The sequence below is a fragment of the Castor canadensis genome, chromosome 13 (assembly GCF_047511655.1).
Source record: "Castor canadensis chromosome 13, mCasCan1.hap1v2, whole genome shotgun sequence".
NCBI lineage: Eukaryota > Metazoa > Chordata > Mammalia > Rodentia > Castoridae > Castor > Castor canadensis.
The window spans coordinates 10,936,047-10,957,941 of NC_133398.1; the positions used below are offsets into that span (position 1 = coordinate 10,936,047).

The 21,895-nt window shown below is 41.3% G+C and overlaps 1 protein-coding gene across 1 annotated transcript in view; it reads left to right on the plus strand.

The window, feature by feature from the left end:
* The first annotated feature begins 1,084 nt into the window (after positions 1-1,084).
* Psmb7 (proteasome 20S subunit beta 7) overlaps positions 1,085-21,895 on the plus strand; it is a 55,763-nt gene continuing 34,952 nt past the window's right edge. Inside the window, exons 1-5 of the mRNA XM_020166573.2 lie at positions 1,085-1,192; positions 1,571-1,664; positions 2,557-2,654; positions 4,206-4,346; positions 9,565-9,680. Coding sequence (XP_020022162.1) covers positions 1,131-1,192; positions 1,571-1,664; positions 2,557-2,654; positions 4,206-4,346; positions 9,565-9,680 — 511 coding nt within the window. The 5' untranslated portion in view covers positions 1,085-1,130. The remainder of the gene's footprint in view (positions 1,193-1,570; positions 1,665-2,556; positions 2,655-4,205; positions 4,347-9,564; positions 9,681-21,895) is intronic.

Here is a 21,895-nt window from a genome sequence, read left to right on the forward strand (position 1 = left end):
TTACATAGTGTGAAATTCAGTTTTTTTTTTTTTTGCAGCACTGGGATTTGAACTCAGGGCTTAGCTGCATGCTAGGCAGGTGTTCTACTGCTTGAGCTGTGCTACCAGCTGTGGTTTTTTAGTGTGTGTGTCTTTATAATGTAGTGCCCCATGACCACAGTCTAATTCCAGAACATTTTCATCATCACCTCCTCCCAAAACACTCTGAAGCAGGCACTCCCCCCATCCCTTCTCCCCAGCGTGTGGCAAACACAAATTCACTTTTGGTTTCTACAGATTTGCCCATCAAGGACTCTTCGTATAAGTGGAACTACACAATACGTGGTTCTTTGTGCCAGGCTTCTTTACCTTATTCACCCCTGTCGTTAGTATGCACCCGTGCTCAATTTCGTCTTATGACTGAATGATGCCCGGCTGCGTGGACACGTCACGTTTTGTTTAGCCATCCATCAGTTGGTGGGCGTTGGGGTCGTTTCCATTATTTGGCTATGATGAATAATGCACAACCGTGTACAAGGTTTTGGGAACACACGTTGTCAGTTCTCTGGGGTATATACTCGAAGGGTAACACTTTTTGGACAACTGTTAAATTATTTTCTGGAGCAGTTGCACCATTTCACATTCCCACCAGCCACCTAGGAGAGTTCAAACTTCTCCACCTCTTCTCCAACCCTTGTGACTTCCTGTCTTTCTGATTCTGTCCATCATAAGAGGTACACAGTGCTATCTCATTGAGGTTTTCACTTGCATTCCCCTAATAACGTGGAGCATCTTTTCACTCACTTGTCTTTCCCAATTTTATAGATTCAGAGGGTTGAAGGGATTTGCTCAATGCAAGGAGGTGGTGGGGCTGTGTCTAGGACTTGGGTGTGAATGTCGCCAAAGTACCACTTGGAAACACATTAAGACAAATCCTTTCCCCGCTCGGTGAGTCAGTTTCTCCTCCGCTCCACGAGAGGCGATATTCTCCAAACATCTCCAGGCCTCTCTAGGAATGCCAAGCTCTATGATCCATCCCCTCCCGCGCGGAGTTTGCCCTGCCCCTTCAGCCCAGGTCGCCAGCGGCACCGGAAGTGCTCGGCTCTTTTTATTAGCTCCGCCCCCCGGCCCGGAAATACTTTCCTGGAAAGATGGCGGCCGTGTCGGTGTATGAGGTACCGGTTGGAGGCTTCTCTTTTGACAATTGCCGCAGGTGTGTCTATGCTCCGGGCCGGGTTCGGGGCGGGAGTGAGAGTGTGGTGCTGGGGTCGGGGCTGGGCCACGGCCTGGGTCGGGATGTGCGAGCAGAGGGCGGGTAACGGGGCCCGCGGCCCATGTGACTCAGGGGAATCCGGGCCTGCGCGTGGCTTTCTCCCGATGCGTCAGGACACGGCCTGTTTTCATGTCTTCGGGAGAGTCGCGGTCAGTCTTTGCTGGAAAACAGAGCAATGGCGGTGATGGTGGGAGATGCAGTGAGCAGACAGGAGGCGAATAGTTGCTTTCCTTGGTGGACTTCCCTATAGGCACTCTTGCTGTCAGCACGGCCCTTTGTGATCTTGCTCTTCAACACTGTTTTTGCACTTGCTCCCAGGAATGCCATCTTGGAAGCTGATTTTGCAAAGAAGGGATTCAAGCTCCCCAAAGCCCGGAAAACTGGCACTACCATTGCGGGGGTGGTCTATAAGGTAAGCCGGGACCTCCCCAAAAGCAGGGGTGATTTGAGCAGAAAACCGGAGTCAGGCCTCTTGGACTCCGTTCTCTCTTTGCAGCCGGGTGTGGAAGGGCAAATGTTATCTAGTGCCTTGGTGTGGAGGGTTTGTGCACTTTTTTTAATGTTCTCTTCTGAGTTTGCAGAGTGTTTGAAGGGAGGGCAATGATGTTTTTCTTAAGTTACTTTAGGAAGCTGGATGTCGTAATGGAAGAGCACCAAGTTTGTAGCACGTTAAACGGAGACATTTAATGCTTTTATGCCGCTTCCAATTTTGGGCAGCTCAGTTTTCTTCACACAGCTATGCCTTCTCCATCAAATGCAGATAACACCTGCCTTGCATTGTAGTAAGGGTCAAAGTGGACCCCTTACAGATGAAGAGCGACACGTATTAAAAACAAATTGACAGGTAGCTATTTTAATGAAACAATTTCTGGGTCTTAGTCCACCCCAGACTCCCAGATTAGCTCTGTGATTTGTAAGGAATTTACTTAATCTCTGAACCTCATTTGAAAATGGGAGTTTTACCACCTGTTCAGGATTCAACCAGTAAAATTTTTTAAGAAATCCTTCCTTCCTTTTTCCTTCTTCCCCCCTCCCCCTCCTCATTCCTCCCATCAGAGGAAGCTTTTTCTTGATTTTGAAAGTGTAAGACAATATTTTTGTAGTGGTTTTGGTGTGTGTGTGGTGGGGGTATGGCCAACATTGGTTTCCTTAAACTAGAATGGAGAACTGAGCTTCTGTATATGTGGTTGTTTAAAACTTTTTTTACGGTGCTGGGGATTGAACCCAGTTCTTCATGCATGCTAGTTGAGTGCTGTATCACTGAGCTACACATTCAACCCCTAAAAGTTTTTTTATTTTGATAGGATGGCATAGTTCTTGGAGCAGATACAAGAGCAACTGAAGGGATGGTTGTTGCTGACAAAAACTGTTCAAAAATTCACTTCATATCTCCTAATATTTAGTAAGTATTGATTGATTTGAATAGCTCTTAAATTTTCAAACATGTCAGGACTGACATTCTACTGAGGTTCTCCTCAGTAGAACCTGCTTTTCATCCTGAATTTTCTATCTCTCTTAAAAGGCATTTTCACCTATCTATTACCTAAGCCAGTCATCTTCAAGTCCTCTCCTTGCTTCAGTCTATGATTCAGTTGCTAACCAGTTTAGCCTTCTGTGTGTCTCTTAAATCTATTCCCCCTTGTCCTTTCCTCTACTATGACCTTTGTTTGGGTTCTTTTTTTGCAGCTGGACTATTGCAGTTGTCATTTAATTGGCCTCTCTGCCTTTGGTTTCTTTTTTATCCTTTTGTGTACTCTGCTGCCATATTGGACTTTGTAAAATGGTCTGATTTTGTTCCTTTCCTTTAAAAACTTCTCAAAAGACTTCACATTTCTATTTTACTTTCATGATAAATTTGAAATGCTGTAGCCTATGAAAGGCCTTGCATAATCTCACAAAAATCTTAACCTTTCAGCCTCCCTCAGCTGCCATTACTCTATGCTCCAGTTGTACTGTACTGCCCCTCTCTCCCTCATGCCCCTGTTCCCGTTTCCCTCATCTCCAAACTAGTTCACCTCTGCTTATGCCAGCCTCTCTGTTTAGAAGTACTTTTTCCTCTTCTTTACCTGTAGTGTTTCTAGTCTCCCAAATCCAGCTCATAAGAAACCTTTCTGTAATGATCAGAATTAATTGTTCTCTCCTCCAGTTTCCCATAGTATTTTGGTGTTAGTAGTGTTTGAAATCAGGGCCTTGTAGTTGCTAGGCAAGCTTTCTACCACTTGAGTTATGCTTTCAGCCCTTTTTACTTTAAGGTCGTTTTTTTTCAGATGAGTCTCGCACTTTTTGCCTGGGCCTGCCTGGGAGCCCAATTCTCCTACCTATGCTTCCAGCATAGCCAGTATTATAGGTGTGCCCCATCATGTGTGGTTTAATTGTTGAGATGGGGGGGGGGTCTCCCTAACTTACTGCCCAGGCTGGCTTTTAACCTTCATCCCTCTGATCTCTGTCTCCTGAATAGCTGGAATTATGTCATAGCATTTTGTACTTAGGCAGTTAAATCATATTAAATAGTGTATTGCAATTTTTGTCTACCCATGTCTCCTGTACTCAGTTCTGAAAGTAACCAAGACTGAGTCATATTTTCTATATTCTCAGTACTTAGTGCAATCAGTGGTACCTGGTAGTAAATACTTGGTTGATATTGAATTGTTAGACTTTAATAGAGTTTGCTTTTTTTGTACAACTTGGATATATTTGTAGCATTAGTAAAATATGCACTCTGTTATGGGCCCAGAAACCAGTGATTTGTAATGTTCCATTGGGCCATAGAGAATATATTTGTGTATATTCTTAATTTTATATTTACTTAAGATTAGTTAGAGCAGCTACATTGCAGATCTACTCAAAGCACCTCTGTGTGTACCTGAACTTTGTGGAAGCTATCCAAGAAGCTGCACTTTTGATTGGACCCCTAGTATTGAACATCACCTAAGTTTCTGATGGTATTTTTCAGTTGTTGTGGTGCTGGGACAGCTGCAGATACAGACATGACAACCCAGCTCATTTCCTCCAACTTGGAGCTCCACTCCCTCTCCACTGGCCGCCTTCCCAGAGTCGTGACGGCCAATCGGATGTTGAAGCAGATGCTTTTCAGGTAAGCCTCAGGACAGGGATTTCTGTAGCATCTTCCTGTATCTTAGATTTTTTTGGTCAAGGGAAGCCTAGAAGCTAGGGAAAAAGCATTCAGAAGTACACATTTTATTTCAGAAATCAAGTGTTACTAAAAAGTCATTTTAATTTTTGTGAGGTGTTTCATAGTGCATTTGAATTTGTGGGATCTGATTTTTTTTTTTTTTTGGCAGTATTGGGGTTTGAACTTGAGTCCTCAGGCTTGCTAGACAAGCACTCCACCACTTGAACTGCAACACTTCTCCAGCCCTTTTTACTTTAGTTATTTTTCAAATAGGGCCTTGTGGTTCTGCTAGGGTTGGCTTGGACCATAATCCTATCTCTGGTCTCCCAAGTAGTTGGGATGACAGGCATGTGACGCCATGTCCAGCTTCTTGGTGGAGATGGGGTTTCACTAACTTTTTGTCTGGGGTGGCCTCAAACTGCGATCTTGGTCTCTGTCTTCTGAGTAGCTGAGATTACAGGGATGAGCCACTGCATCTAATGGATCTGATTTTTTTCCTGAATAAATCATATGTGGCTAGTTGAGTAATTTTCCAAAGCATAGGGATACTACTGAAGAGGAGACATTTTTTGCTTATAGTAAGAAAGGACTAGGGGTGTCGCTCAAGTGGTAGAGAATCTGCCTAGCAAACATTTGGCCTTGAACTCAAACCCTAGTACCACACACACGCGCGCACACGCACGCGCGCGCACACACACAAGCCCTCTTCCCCTTCCAACAGACAGGCACAAAGGATTTTTTGTCCTCTCTTTTAGGAGTAAAATAACAATGCAATGAAAAGTAGTAATGCAGTTGTCTGTGAGTGGGTATAATAATATCAATGTTAACTAACCTTCGTCTCTCACTCTGTTCCAGACCCTGTCTTAAAGTGTTTATGCATCGTCTTGTTTTATCTTTTAACTCTGAGATAGGGCCACCATCTCCTATTACTAAGTGAACAAACTGAGGCTTAAAAGGGTGTAGTACCTGGGCTCTGGTGGTTCATACCTGTAAGCCTAGCTATTCAGGTGGCAGAGATCAGGAGGATTACAGTTTGAAGCCCCCATCTCGAAAATACCCACAAAAAAACAGGAGTGGTGGAATGGCTCAAGTGGTAGAATGTCTGCCTAGCATGTGTGACGTACTGAGTTCAAACCCCAGTACTGCCCAAAAGAGAATAAAATAAAAAGGTACAGTGATTTGCCTGACCTGAATTTCACCCTCTGCTAATACCTACACACAATTCATAATGAGTAGTTTTATTTCTTTTTCTCCTTTAATAATCACATCAGTGTTTTATGTTTATATAGGCCTCACTAGTTTTTAAATGTAAAGTTCATTTTTTCATTCTGTCTATGTAAGGCAGAGGCAGTGTATTATAGTGGTAATTGTCTGGGTGGTTAGTCTTTGATTAGAATATTGACTTCTCTTTTTGGGACTTGTCTCACCTTGAGCAGATTCTTTCCTGTTTCCTTATATGTAGAGTGGACATGATATTTGTTCCTAGGGATTGTCATGAGGATTAAAGAGCATCATGAATAGAAAGCAAAGGTTGTGCACTGGTAGCTCACGGGTCACTGGCCTCTATAGGAGTTTATTTAGGTGACATGGCATATAAAAAAATAGTGGCCAATAATTATAAGTTGGGAGATTTAAATGCAAAAGTCTGAATTTCTGGCTTCTTTTGAATAAAATACAGAAAGAAGGCGGGGTAACACATGGTAGTAATCTTCTGGAATTGAGTAGTGGATGTTACCTTAGAAGTGGGAGTATACCTGCCTCAGTTCACTATTTTTCTTGCATGAGTCTTGTCTGCCTGAGAACTTGCAGGTCCTCACCTACATGTCTAGTATAGTTCTGGGTTCTCAGTAGTATAGATGCAGCAAGGCTAGTAATACAGTTCCTATTTTACAGATGAGAAGACCAAGACTTGGAGTCTTGTGGGCAAGTGCTAAGCCCTTCATGTATCTAATGATCTTAATTATTGCTAACCAAATAAATTCTTCAGTTACAGTAGGAGTAGAACTTATTAAAGCACATCTTACTGGGATTTTTTTTTTTTTTCAAAAAGAAGTTTTTTGGTAGTATATGATCATTCTTACCAAGATTTTTGAAGGCATTTGTGGATTTAATTTTAAATACAAAGCTCCCTCTGGTGGTTGATGTGATGCATTACATATAAAGGAATTTTTAAACTTGTAAAATTGCTTCAGGTATTTTAAGAGTCCTTTTAAGAGTCTTCGCAGTGTGGTTTAAAACATTTAGCAAAATATTTTAGCAGATATTTCCATTAACTTCTTTAGAATGCTTTAGAATTCTGAAGTCTCATTTTTTAGTGTCTAACAATTTTTGGTTTAATATACTTTGTAAAAATTAAATTTTGTCAAATCAGTATAGTATTGTCCTTCATGTCTTGTGACAATTTTGGTAAAGTACATAAAGTGAGTCAGAGTGGTATAAGGGGAAAAAAGTCTTGTTTTCAAGTCCTGCCCTTAGCACTGCTAGTTGTGTGACTTTGGGTCACTTCACTTGTCTTAGCCACAGTTTCTTTCTCCAAAAGTGAAGATACTAATTTCTGTCTTTCTGCCTTTTGAAGGGCAAAGAGATAAAGAAGCAAGACTGGCCAGGTGCCAGTTACTCAGGCCTGTAATCTTAGCTACTCAGGAGGCAGAGATCAGGAGGATCGCAGTTGAAAGTCAGTCCGGGCAAATAGATTACGAGACCCTGTCTCGAAAAAACCCATCACAAAACAGGGCTGGTGGAGGGCTAAAGGTCCTGAGTTCAAGCCCCAGCACTGGGGAAAAAAACCAGAAAACAAGGCTTTTGACAATGCCTAGAACAGGGCTTAAAGTCTTTGAGATGTGTTTTTTCAGACCTTTTATACTATACCTATGTTCTCATAATATAACATTATGCAATAATAAGAGTGGCACACCATTGTGTCTTCCCATAGTTCCCATGGGAACTGTCTTGTTCCCATAGTCCCCTATTGTGCATATTGTTCCTGTTAGTCAATGAGCTCAGTGAGGAGCTCTCCCTTTGAGCCCATGGAGGAATTCTAGAGACCTAGAACCTCCTGAAATATGAAGAAACTTGCATGTGTACGCTTGTTTCAGGGGAACGTTACAGAGTTTCAATCAGTTTTTCAGAGGGGTCCGACCCATAAACTTTAAGAACCATTTATCAATATTATAATTTTTGGTGCCATCATAGGCTTCCATTCTGTGAGTATGTCAATAATTAACCAGTTTTTGAACGTTAATGATAATGCCCATTTAAAGATATTGGAGGTATTAAAGGATATTCTATGAACACTTTGGAGCATAGGACCTTTGGGTGCTTGCATAACTCCTTAGGCTATACTCTCGAATAAATTCCTTGGTTTGAAAAAAAGAATTTAGACAAGCATGTTTAACATTTTATACATATCACTAGAACATGCCAGAACCAGAAGGTTGTACTGCCATAAATTGTGCCTGAGCAAATGTAGCATGGTTTTAATGATTTTGTAGTGTTCGGTTCCCTAGTCACATCAGTTTATGTTTTCTCCCTGTTTCCGTTTTTTTTTCTCCCATCTTAAACAGTGCTGTGGTACACACATTTCTGTCTGATTATATCCTTGGGCTAGAGTCCTGGAAGTAGAATTTCTGAATCATGTTTTTCTTTTTTGGTGTTGGGGATCAAACCTGGACCCTGCATAAGCTGGGCAATCGCTCTACTACTGAGCTACACCCCCAGCCCTCTGGATCAGTTTTTAAGAATTTCAGTAATTTGCCAAAGGATCTTAGATTCTTTTAATGCATCAAACAGATTATATTTTAACTTGGAGGGGAACTGACTCATAATTACTGACTTTATTCAATCACCCTGTTTATTTAGCAGGCAGTGGAAGAGGCACTGCTCTCATGGGGGAGTGGTGGGTTTGGTCATTCTTGCTTCTTGTCCCATGGTCCTGGGCTCCAATCTTTACTCTGTTAGTTATTCATATGGCTTTGATCCAAGTGCTTTTGCCATCTGGACCTTTGTTTCCTCTTCAGGCTGCTTCTGAAGTCTTTTCCTGTTCGTGAATTTTTCACTTAAAAATAGAAGATTCTTTCTGAAATAGCAGTTTGGCAATCAAAAGACAGGGGAAATACTGGACTGGACTTCTGTTTACTGAGAGTGCTTCTTGATGTGCAGCCTAAAATTATGACTTTGGTCTTTGTGTTAATTTGTATTAGTTTCAATGACTATATTTGGTGAAGTTCAGCATACATTGGTTTCATTTTTCTCCTCAAAGAGCTAAAGGCTTCCTGTTGGAGACTTTAAATTCAGCATGTTTATCTAGCATAGTAATCCTAATAATGAAACACAGAGCCAAATACAAGGAAAAGAAGCTACAGAAGTGGTAAATCAACCAGGTAAAGAGTCTAAAGCAACAAATATGTGCACAGTTATACTGAGGTGGGGAAGGGTGGGGTGGAAAATTTATTTATTTTTTTTTTTGAGGGGGTGGAGGTGCTTATACTTGCTAGGTAAGTGCTCTACCATTGAGCCAAGCCTCCCAGACCAGAATATGTATTCTTGTTGGTGCTCCTGAAGACTGTAGCTGTCCTGTGGGTGGTGGGTGGTTTTATGGGCCATAATGGGATGTTATTCATGTTTCTCCTTTACTCAGTATGAGCTCATATCTGTGATTATAAATTTAATAGGTTAATTCAAAGAAAAAAGTATTTTGACATCTGCCGTTTTCCCATTGAGGTTGTGATGAGCTTCGTTTTTAGAACAGCTGAACAGCTTGAGCTTAACAGCTCCTCACTGTTAACTCTGAAGGAAGCTTATCTGCCCATCCCAAGAGAGGAATGATGGAGACAGTAGTCTTTGACAGTCTTTGGAGTAAGCCAAACTTGACTTGACACTGAGTCAGTACTTAACATCTCTAGGTTAATTTTTTCTTCCCTAAAATAGAAATGATTATGACCTCTCTTAAAGGAAGCTGTGAGGTTGAGGAGAATTGAGGTGTGCGGAGTTCCTCACACAATCAGTTTATAGTGCTGATCATAGAGCTCACCTAATGTTCTTTCCCCATTTTGTTCCTCTCAAAACAGTAACCTCTTAACAAAACTGCAAGAAAAGCCTTTTGTGGTCTGAGTCCCATAGCTTTCAGTTAAGTTACAGTCATGCTCATGTTTTTTTTTCTTATGCATACTCCGATCACCAGGTATCAAGGTTACATTGGTGCAGCCCTAGTTTTAGGAGGCGTAGATGTTACTGGACCTCACTTATACAGCATCTATCCTCATGGATCAACTGATAAGTTGCCTTATGTCACCATGGGTGAGTATAATATTTTTCTGATGTTCCAGACTTCTCTTTCTTACCAGGTAGGTCTCTGGAAGGGTTGGTCTCTTTCCTGTTAAAGGTAGCAGTGCAATACAGTGCTTTGGTTCATTCAGCAAAGGTTTATTGAGTGCCTACTAAGATTACACTTGGTATATAGCAGTGAATAAGATTTATGTAATGATTCCTGCCTATGAGGAGTTTTACTGGGAAAAGACAGGCAGTAAACAACTATAAAAACATCACTAGGAAGAAAGACAGCAGTCTAGGTGATACTGTACTATAGACACCTAAGATATTACCTTGGGGAGAGTGGGCTAAGGGTACGTGGGAACCCTGTGCATTATTTTTTACATCTGTATGTGAATTTATAATCATCTAACAATAAATTAAGAAAATTCATGCAGAATAAGGGACTTAGGAATGGGGATGGGCAGGTAGAGGGGCAGAAAGCAGATCACAGAGTTAAGTAGGAAGGTCGGGCATTCTGAGGATGTGGGTGAGATTTGAGTGGAAGAGACATCCCTCCAGGCCTCGTCTCTGAACATGCCTGGTAACTGCAGAGAGGTGTTTCTTTTAAAAGCTAGAGTGACTGGGGTCCCTGCCATTCCATCTCTGAGGAGTCATGGGTGTGTGATTCCTCTTCGAACTTTGATTTCCTACCTGTGAAATATTGTCAACAACACCCACATACCAGGTTGTTATAAGGATTAGAAACAGTGTATGAAGCTCCAGTGTCTGGCTTGTAAACAGTAGTAAATCTTTTTGCATTTGTGTTTTAGCACTATGTGCTAGGTGAGAGGTTTTTATTTTGGAGGGGGGCAGTACTGGGGTTTGAACTCAGGGCCTTGTGCTCATTAAGTAAGTGCTCTACCACTTGAGCCTCACCCTCCCCCCCAACCCTTTTTGCTTTTAATTTATTTTTCAGGCAGGGTTTTGTGCTTTAGCCTGGGGCCTGCCTCAGATCAAGATTCTCCTACTTCTGTCTTCTTAATAGCTAGAATTTTAGGCACGCACCACCATCCCTGGCTTGTTTTTTGAGATAGGTTCTCACTGACTTTTTTGCGTGCGCTGGCTTCAAACTGGGACCCTCACATTTTTACTTCCTGTGTAGCTGGGAGTACACCACCATGCCTGGTGGCCAGCTTGCTTTTGAGATAGGTCATGCTAACTTTTGTCCAGGCTGGCCTTGAACCTTTTATCTTTGCCTCTTGAGTACCTGGGATTATGGTGCGCCATCGTGCCTAGTCTGGAAAAAAGTATTTTTGGAAGTGAGAAAATTGTATTTATAAGAATGAGCCTTTCAGATTCTAGTGTTTATGTTAAATTTCTTAGTCAAGTGGTATAGGTCCAGAAATTGGAACAGTTGTGTGCTGGCGTTTTCCCAGCAGTTGTTTATGGCTTACATTCTCCGTCTTGGTATCTTGGCTCTACAGTTAGGAAGACTGCTGCCTTGAAGAATTAAAAATTGCCAGTTTGAGACTTTGCTATTCTTTCGTGTATCTAGCCTCTTACAAGGTTTTCTGCAACAGATGTTCCATATCTTTTGGGGAGAAAGATTTACCTCCAGATACCATATGGATGGAGTTTGTAATTATTTTAAAATGAAGATACAGTAATTTTAGAATTGCTCTAAATTGCTTTTTTTCAAGTTATTTTTTATTTCCATTAAAGCTGCTATTTTTATTTTTTCCCATATAATACCTTTAAGTGGTAGTAGAATTATCTTTTCTTTTAAGTTGTTTCATTATTTCTTAGTTGAAAATTTCAGACTTGCAGAAAATGACAACATACAAAGAACAGTCATGTCCTCTTTACTCAGATTGGTCCATTGTTAATATTTTACTGCATCAGCTCTATCTTACTCAGGCATGTTATTATCATCAGTACACTCACACCCATACTCTCAAATGGTGTATAACCATTTGAGAGTAAATAACAGACACCATAACTCCCCACCTCTTAATCTTTCAGGATGTTCTCTTTCATCACTTTGGTAAAAGCACGTATTTCATGAAATTTAATGTTGATACAAATCAGTTTCATTTTTAAAATGGGAAAGTTGAATTTGTTTCTTTTGCTTTTGAATTGTAGTAATTTGTCTTTGAGCATAAAGCTGAATTTAGGAAAAGTTTAAAGTGTGTGGTCAAGCAGATTTTAGTCTGCTCATTTCACCTCTGTCATCTGCTTTGTGCTGTATCCTGACTTAACAGTGACCTTATGCTGCTCCACGTCTGGTTTGAGGTTATTATGGTGGTGAGTCTATAGCTCTGAGTTTGTAGAGTACTTCTGTTTAGAACCACTAACTCCACAGTCTGCTTTTGCTGTCCTAGAAGACTGGATTAAGAAGAATGAACCATAAGTAACGTTTGATTTAATATAGGAGTAAATTATTACTGTTAGGTTTTGTTTTTGTTCATCTGGTCATGCCTTCATCAACCACTTACTGAGTGTCTTCTGTGTAAAGGCACTGCACCAGGCAGCACAGTCAGAGGTGCATGTGAGGGTCTTTACCTTTAAAATAGAGGCATTCATAATGGAAGACAGATGTAGAGGCCAACAGGGCAGTAGGTGTAAAGGCCAGTCGGGCCCTGGAATAAGGGGTCATTTCTAAATGGGGGGAGTTCAGGAAGAGCTTCACTTCATTTGAGTCTTAAAAGGAGAATAGGGTCCTTTCATTTGTTTACCAGATACTTATTTATTCATCAGTGCTAGGCACTGTGCTGAGAATATCATGGTCAACATAGTGCCATCTTAGAGCCTGCTGGGCAGCTAAATAAACCTAACTCTAAAGGGGTGCACCGTGAGAAGTGCCCTGGAAGAGACCAGTGGTAAGGAAAAATGGTAAGAGACTGGATGATGGATGTTTGAGAAGTCCCTTCTGAACAGTGACATGAAAACATTTTTTAATGAAAGTAGTTTATGAGCATGACAAAACACTCAAGAAGGACAAAAGACTAAGTGAAAAATAAGTGTTTCATACCCTTCCTCCAAAGTTACTGCTAGTAGGAGCTGTTTTAATTTTTCCAGAAAATATTTTATGCTACACATTCATATATCTCTGTCTCTGATTTTCATTTCTTGGCCTATGTATCTTTTGGTCCCTTTAAAAAATTCATAAATGAAGTCATGGTGTACATGATGTTCCTCCCTTATTATTTATTTGTTTGGGAGAGGTTTTCGCATTGGCACGTATAGATCTGTGTCATTTCTGGTTTTTTTGTTTGTTTTGGTTGGTGGTACTGAAGTTTGAACTCAGGGCTTTGAAAGGCAGGCACTTTACCATTTGAGCTACCTCCAGCTTCATGTCATTTTTTGTAATAGCTATGTAGAGTTGCTTTATATGGCTCTACCATGATTTACTGATCCATTCTCCTAGTGATGGATATTTTGGTTTTCAGAGTTTTGAAACAAATGTATCTTTGTCTATTTGTATAAATATCTACTCGATTTAGATAAATTCCTAGTAGTGAAATTTCTGGATTAGGGTGTGTTCATGTCTGGAACAGAGTTCTCTGTTATAAGCAGTAGAATTGGATGATTTGAAGAAGAGAGGATTTTTTTTTTTTTTTTTTTTTTTAAAGAATAGCAGGTGACTCACAACATAGCTAGGAGGACAAGAACAGTTTGGGACCAAGAGCAGTGTAGAACTTTATATAGGACATCAGAATGGGCCGTGGTAGGAGAGGAGCCTGTGTACATGGCTGGTGCAGCTGTAGGCCCCAGCTGTTTCTGAGCCAAATGTTCTGCTGTCCCTCTCATTGCCAGAGAGCTCCTTCAGGAAAGGGTGGGTGCTTCTTGATGGGTGAAGCTCAACCTCCTGTCAGTACAGGGTGGAGTTTGCCAGATACAGGAAGGAAGTGCAGCTGCTGGGCAGCCCCCAAAAGTGACAGATGGTGAGCCATACAGTATGTTTTACCTTTTAAGAGCTCTTGCCAAATTGCCCTCCAAAAAGATGGCACTAATTTACTCTCCTACCAAGAGAACACGAGAATGCCATTCTCATACTGCCTCCCCAGCATTGGGTATTCTTGCCAGTCTGATAACTGGAAAACGGGAAGAAGTGGCACTGGTGATGAGTAAGCATTAGCTGGCACACCTCCTGCCTAAAGGGAAATAATTTTTGAAGGCCTGCTTTACAGGAGGTGAGGCAAGAGCAGTAGCTGCAGGTAGCAGAAGTAAAAATTGGGAGGGATGAAGAGAGTGGGTGTCAGGAGGATAGAGAGAGGCCACCCAGGAACCAGTTGCTACAGCCTAGGTTTTTTGTGATTTTTGTCCTGGAAGTTCTCAGCTGATATTTTCAAACCAGGCAGTGGTAGGATTAGAATTGCTTATTAGTGCACCCTGACAGCCTAGGGAACATTGGCATGAAGGAGCTGGGGACAGTGAGGGAGATTGCCTTCTGGCTAGAAATAGTAAGGGTGTGGACAGGTCCGGGGCAGTAGGGATGGCCTGTCAATACAGAGAACACGTGGAAACCAGCTAGCCCATAGACTGGATCTACAGTTCTTGGCGTCTTCCTCAGTGCCAGCTGCCTGCTGGTTCTTGGCTGCAGTGTGGCAGTAACTCCTCCACCTGGGCCGACTTGCTTTGCACTTGGGCTCTGAACCCTTTTTCCCCATCTCATTTTCTGTTCCACTTCCATGTGTCCCTAGGCCTCTGGCAGTAGCCCCCTTGCCCTCAACTGAATGGATTTTTGTTTAGCTGCTGCCGCTGTAAGAAGTGGCTTTGCTGCCTGGATTGTCCTCCCCACCATCTACAAAGTCCAGCCCAAAGCCATTCCCTCCTGGCAGCACCAGACCAAGGGAGCAAGTTCTGATTCCAGGTCCCGAGCCTTGGCCAAACTCCCTTCTCCCTGACCTTGTCCCTCTCACCCTTGTCCCTACTGCCCTTGCAGTACTTTGCCATCTCCAAGAGTGGAATCTGTGTCTTTCCCTCAGAGCCTTCCAGGAACTTGCAAAACTCAATGAGTGTTTGGTGGTGAATTAATTTCTAGATTCTCTAACTTGTTTGTGCCAAAGAATGTCTAAAAGTTAGCATTAATAACCTTAGCTGCTGATCATTGTGAACTAGCAGTTCTTAGTACCCCTGGAGTTTAGATTGTGTTCTTGCTGAGAGAATATCATGAAGCATTGTTTATGTGACAGGTCCTTTTTCTGTGGTTGTCGAACCTTAGTATTTTTTTAAACCTAAAGAATGTTTGTGCAGTGTCTCTGCCAGAGAGTCTGTTGGGTGCTATCAGATTATTTTCAGTTAAAATTCCATGTAGATGTTCTGTTATTGCTATTTTATTGATGAGAAATCTGAAGCTTAGAGAGATTTAGCAATTTAGCTGTTACCATTCAGCCTGTACAGGGCAAAGCTGGAATTTGAACCTTTAGTCTTCTATATCAAGCAAACCCCACTACAACATAGCTGTTGTGATTTTAACATCTCACAGATGTTATTTCATTAAGCTATTAAGCCTTGCTTCTGAGTACTAAAAGTATTTATACAAATCCCAAAGGGCATTTATTTGGTTTTGTATTTTCAGTTGCTGTGTGTATAGATTTTCTACCTTGCATGTTAAAAACAGTATTTAATAAAATAGCTTTACAGTGTCAAAGGAAATTTAAAAAAATTATTCATAAGACACCATGATTTTTATTTTTTGTTTCTTTCTAATCCAAGTCCATTGTCAAGCAGCATTTTGCAGAGAGTGTAAAACATACCTTTGCTCCGGGCTTTGTTTCTGTGGGTCTTTGGGATTCTCTTAGCCATTGTTCTCTGTGGTAGTAGCTGTACAGGACTGCGTTTCTTCCTAATCTGGCTTCAATTCAATGGTTGTGTTGTATCTCTTCCTTTTCTTCCCTTCCTTCCCCTTCCCTTCCCTTTCCTTTTGAGGGGGTGGGAGCTAGATGTTGAGTGATAACTCCAGAATTGCCAAAGTTTGGTAAGTTTTAATTCATGTTACTTGTTTTGGGTGAGTCACAAGCCAAAACTCAAATGACAGATTATTCCAAGAGCCCCTCAGTGTGATGCTCCCATGGAACCTCAGCGTTTATTGTGGGGTTGAGGCCTCCTACAAGCATAGTTTAAGTAAGAACGAATATTTCATCTGGAATCTCGTGCCTCAGTTCAATTATGAGTTTTTATTATGAGAAATAAAAGCAACCTTTTAATTAACCTTTTTTCCCCCCTGAGTGATTTGACAGTAAGATCTGGAAGCAATAAATTACCCCTAAGAAAGTGTCTAAATTTTCCCTACCCATGAGCCTATGTTGGCAGCTAGCCAGGTGCCTGAAGGCTGCTCTTCATTTATGTTGACTAGCGGTGCCTGTGCTGTCTTGCTTGTCTTTGACCTGCTGGCACAGCTTGGTCTGTATTGAGCCTCCTCTCTGAGGGCTAGCCTTCTTGAGGGTTTACTTGAGAGATGAATGCATTGATCTCCCTATTGTGTGGTCTGGTCCTGAAGCCTTTGTGGACAGATTGTTGACCACTACAATAACAGTACTTACCAGCTGTAGTTCCAGTAACTGTCATGAGATGCTTCACTGTGTCCTCCATGCCTTACAGATGAGGAAACTGAGGCTCCAGAGGGTTCTTGCCAAGATCACACAGCAAGGAAATGCACAAGTTAGAATGGGAACCCTAAGGTTTCATTTACTTATTTCATTTTTCTTTTCAGAGAATTATTTGGAAGAGATTCCTGGTGTGATTGGAAGCTGGGTAGGATTCTTTGACTTTTCTTTATTAAGAAAGGGAGATAGTTTTAGTCATATTTTTCATAGACAAAATGTGGGCTCTTAATTCTCAGATTAATTAGCTTATTCTTTGAACTTGCCAGCTTTTCTTTATTAGGCAAACTGAAGTAGTGTCAGAAGAAGCTTGGGGACCATCTTTTGCTATTAGTTTGGCAGTGTTCCTTGTGGCAGCATTGGCAAGGTATATAAAATTTTTATTTTTGCTCGCTTATCCACATAGAGAATTAACATGAATATAATTTCAAGCATGACATTCTTGAAAATGAGGCCCTTGGACAATTTAGGAATACTAACTTAAGGAATAAACATTAGTGTGCATCATTAGGGAAGACTTGAGGGTCACTGTCAGAGCCATCTAGGTAAAATTCTATCTCCAGATAAGCTGGGTATCTAATTTCCTAATTACTGGAATGCACTTCCTAAGTCCTAGGTTACATGGCCAGTTAAAAAGATGAGAGACAGAGGTAGAAACATACTAGGTATCTCACCTTGTGGCCAAAATAATCCCAGAATTAAGCTGAAATATAGATAGGGAGTTCAGACCTACCATTTTCTCTGTAATTTACACTAAAACACACCCTTTGTGTAGACTTGTTTGCTTGTTTTTTTGAGAGAGGGTCTTGCTATATAATATAGCTCAGCTTGTCCTTGAACTTGTGATCCTCTTGCCTCAGCCTCCTGAGTGCTAGGATTACAAGTATGTGCTACCATGCCCAGCTGTTTAGACATTTTGATGTCTCCATGACTTGGTCTTAAAGGTTATCCTGCATTGGGTCAAATTAGTATGCCTCAAGATAGCAAAACGTTTCTTCCATATTCATTTTCAGTTCTTAAATCAAGTGTGAGTTTAGCCACAGCTGTATTTAGTTTATGGAACTTGATAGAAGCCTTCTCAGAGGACATGTTCAGCGTGACTTCATAGCTGTAGTGTGTTGCTGGAAATTCTTTTTCCTGCATGGGATGGGTTGGGGGGCAAAAGCATGTATATTGCCACAAGTACTGGATTGTGTCTATGTCCCTGTGCCTTTTGGGCCAGGGGCTGCAGGGAGAATCTGTGTGTCTAGAAAACCTTGTTCCTGGAAGCTTAGACGACCAGTGTCAGCCCTGAGTGACATTTTCTGTAAGTACCTGGGTATAACTTAAAATTATAAGGCCAGTGGAAGTCCTGGCCTTGGTCCTAGTTCTGCTTGGACATGACCTTTTGGAACTTCAGATCTGTTTTTATCTCCCCCCTACAATGCTGGGGTTCAAACCCAGGGCCTTAGGTATGTTAGACAAGCACTCTTCTGCTGAGCTACATCCCCACCCTTCTCCCCTTACCCCCCATTTGGGAAGGTCATAGTTGTTAAGGTGCTGAGATGTCATGTGTATGTGAACCCACTCCAGAAAGCGCTGTGTACTTGTATGTACATGTGTTACTTTGGGCACCAGTTTTTGAGGTACTGAGACTCAATGAAAAGACCAGGTCTTTGGAGTCAGTCTGGATTCAGATCTTAAGTCCAGAATTCCTGAACTGTCTGTGGGCTTCAGTTTCTTTTGCAGATAGTGGCAAGAGGAACTATCCCATAGGAAGAGGGTGAGCATGTAGTGAGTACCAGATGTAAAACTCTCTGTGGTGTAGCACGTAGATATTTAGTGCATGGTATTGTAATAATTTTAGTACCAACATATTCTCTATGCGGTTCTGTGAACCAAGATTTCGCTGGCACTTTTTCCTGCTTTGATTAATATAAGTAAAGTACATTTTAGAATATTTAAAATGTGAAGTGCATGGATTTCATTTAAGATTTATGCTGCTGTGGAGTGCCACAAAGAAAACAACTGGGAATCAAAAGCCCATGATAGTTGAATTATGCATCTTGTTTCCTGGTTACTGCAGATGTGGTACTAAGCCAATAGATGGTGCCATTATGTTGGGAACCGAGAAAACATTTCCTTCTAGAATTCATCATGCTGTTACCAGGAGCATAATATCTTCAGTCCTTGCCAGTTCTTAATCTATTGTAATCAGAGTGGACTTTGTTCTTGGTTCTGTGTTAAAAAAAATAATAAAAAATTAAATGTCTTTTCTAAGTAAAATAGCGAAGTATTGAATTAATGTGTAGGTTGTTACCCTTCTTTTTCTGTGCTCTGACATTTTTACCATGAAGTCTTTTCTGAGTTGAGTTCAGTTCTTAGTCTATCCACAACCAAATAAAAGCCCTTGCCAGTAGTGCTTTTCAGAACAGTTAAATGAAATGCTCAGAGTTTTAAGTTCTTTGCTTTAAACCCCACTTCAGAGAGAGTGAGGTTAACTAATTCCTCTTTACCTGCTCTTGTCTCAGAATTGGTCCAGAATTGGCCCTTCTAAAGAAAAACGCTTTTATACTTAGGCTAGCACTTGCTGGTCTTTTACTCTCTTATATTAGGGCAGACTAAGTGGAGTCACCTTAGGCATCAGAAGACTTTTTACTGGGTAGTTCTTAAAATGAGGGTTTTGCTACCACCCAGATCTGGTTTAGATTCCCACTCTGCCATTACTAGCTTTGTGACTTTGAGTAGATTCTTTCACTTCTCTGAACTTAGATTTTTTTTTTCCCCCACTCTCTAAAAAAGGTAATACCATCTAGTCTACAGATTAATTAAAAAAAAAAAAATACATGGAACTGCCCATTTTTTTTCAGTAAGTAGAATTTCTTGTTTGCACATGAGCTCTGTCTGCAATGTAAACCTCTACTTATTAAAACAAAGGGTGCAGTATAAGCTATTAAAATTTCTGATCCTTTTGTTCTTGAGGATTCTGAGGGACATGAAAATTTAAGAAAGGCCTGGAAAGTGAGCTAACCTGCAGTTTGGGAAGTTGTTGTGAAATGTGGTCCAGAATAAAAGATGCCGTTGAATACCTTTGAGACCTGTCTGCTCAGGCTCCCTTGCATTTCTCCTGTTCCAGGAAGGTGCAGGTCATGGCCTGGCCAGCAGCCCTCAGAGCCTGTCCCCTCCAGGCTCTGTTAGACAGTCACATTGCTAGGTGATTGTCATCCTCTATCTTAGCCCATAAGCATAGGCTTAGGTGATGCCTCTATTTTAGGAGAACAGTTTTGTTTCCATACCTTGTGGCATTTCCACAAGAAGCATTAATAAAAGTAAAACCTTTCACATTTTAGGCCCAGATGCCCTGATTGTTAGTCTTGTCTTAGGAATAAGTGTTCATAACCTGATGGGTTCGTGAGACATTAGAGTTGCAATTATGAGAAAAATTCCTGTTCCCTTCAAGGGGTGTTTTCAATTACTTACTTAGAGTAAAATTTAACTCTTCTTTGACTATATTACCTCTAGAGAACGAACTGCATTGTTTGAGAAATTAGTTTTCAAGTGAAAACTACATTATTTTAAAAAATTTAAGTATAACAAATGGAATCAGTTTTTAAAAATTCATTGAGAATAAAAGGTAGACTCTGACATCGCAGTGCATTTGCTGATGAAAAGGAAGCATTCTTCTCCTCACGAGAGTTTAAATGTAATACTCAGTGCTTACTCAGGAGTGAAACATCAAATTAAACTGTTTATGCTGACAAAGGACAAATCTGGATTTCAGCAAGCCATGCAAGATTGTCTGATTGCTTGGCTTGCGCACCTCAGAAGCTGTTGGCCAAGGCTTATAATGAAATGCATGCATACAATTAAACTGTTTACAGTCTGGCTTCAGTTTCCTGAGCAGTGAGAGGTGCTCCACTGCTCTCTAGTGGCCAAACACAATCCCCCAGCACCAGCATTGTTTCATATTCATAAATCAGCTCTTCACACGTTGGCTTCGTTGGCCCCTGGAGCAAGCACCAGTACTAGGAGGTGAGGCCTTATACGCAGGAGAGGAGTGAAAAATGACCCTCATCCATGAATCTGTAGAAAGCACCAAATTTTCCTCAGGAAAAGTGGCCAGTTGACTCACAATGAGCAAGTGTGAGTAAGCGCTCTGTCAGGGAGAGCTGACACTGATGGATTAGAAAGTGCTATGGGTGGCTCCTTTATCGCTGCATACATCTTCCACCTTGGCAGGCCACAGTGGCAAACAGGGCCTTAGGTGCTTAAAACGGACCACTCCTTAGCAGGAGGAACAGCCTTTTTTTCCTGCAAAGATCTGGTTAAATTGATTTAGGGAAAAGCAGTGGGAACCATTTTCTGTTGCCTCTCAGAACTTTGTGACTTTGAGAGAAAAAAATTTGAAAACCTGTTTCCATTAAAGCCACTAGCCTGGGGACTTCTTGAGAATGAGAATATAAAATCACTGCTGGGGACTGTGAGCTTGCCCTAGTCATTACAATAACTAGCTTTTAGTGAGCTCTTATGTCCATGGCATTCAGCTTTGCATGTGGCGTCTTGTTCAGCTTTCACAGAGCTAAAGTTTGAAGAAGACGCAGGTTATTGTGGTCCTCTTTGTGTGAGAAAGGAAGCTAGGGCAGCTGCTGCACCATGCTCCCCAGTTTCCCAGGCTTACCACCTTTTACTGGAAGGGATGCTGCCTCCTGTAGCAGCATGGCAGCCTTGTGGCACTCGGAGTGATACACCCAGAGAAACAGCCTGTGAGCCCCAGAGCTGTGTCCCTTCTGGGCAGCTGTGTTCCCAGAGCCTGGCGGACTGGGCAGGGGCCAAGCTGCTTCTGAGCAGTACATGGGCTGAGTAACCTTAGGACCTAGGCATATATCCTTGTTCTACTTCTTACCATCTGTGTTGCCCAGAGCAAATTTTGAAACTAGGCAAGCCTCAGTTTCCTTGTCTGTAAAATGGGAAACTATCTTCAGCACTTGACTTTAGGGTCTGGGGCCTAGAGAACCCCTCAATAAATATTTTCCCCTTTCCCCATCTGTTTGTGAGCATGGATCGTAGAAGTAAGTTACTACCTGCCAGTTTTCAGATCCTTTCTGGTTTTATTAGGTAGTAGACTTTAGAAAATTATTTTAGTCTTTTACTATTTCCTTAGCATGTCTAATAACCTAGGTTACTGAATTACTAAGTTTTATTTAGTATTTCAGTGAACTCTGACATATAAATATAACATGCTTAAAAAACCTACTCTCTCAGGCTACATTAATGCAATTGTTATTAAACTATAGAACAAGGAAAGCATAGCTAGATTGAGAAATTTTCATGATAGATTTCAGATTTTGTGCTGAGTTGGATTGTTCTTTCAGAAGTTAGATTCAAATTGAACTCTTGAGCTACAGGGCTGGGTGTGGTGGTGCATGCATGAGGTCCTAGCTATTTAAGAGGTGGAGATAGAGGAGGATCATGGTTAGAGGCCTGTGCAGACAAAGTTAATATCTGAAAAACAAAAAGGATTGGGGGCATGACTCAAGTGGCCTTGAGTTCAAACGGCCCTGAGGTCAATCTCCAGTACTACAAATAAAAAAATAGAACAGAAATCCAAGTGTACTTGTCCCAAATCTGAAATCTGAAATGCTCCATAATCTGAAACTTGAACACCACCATGGCTAA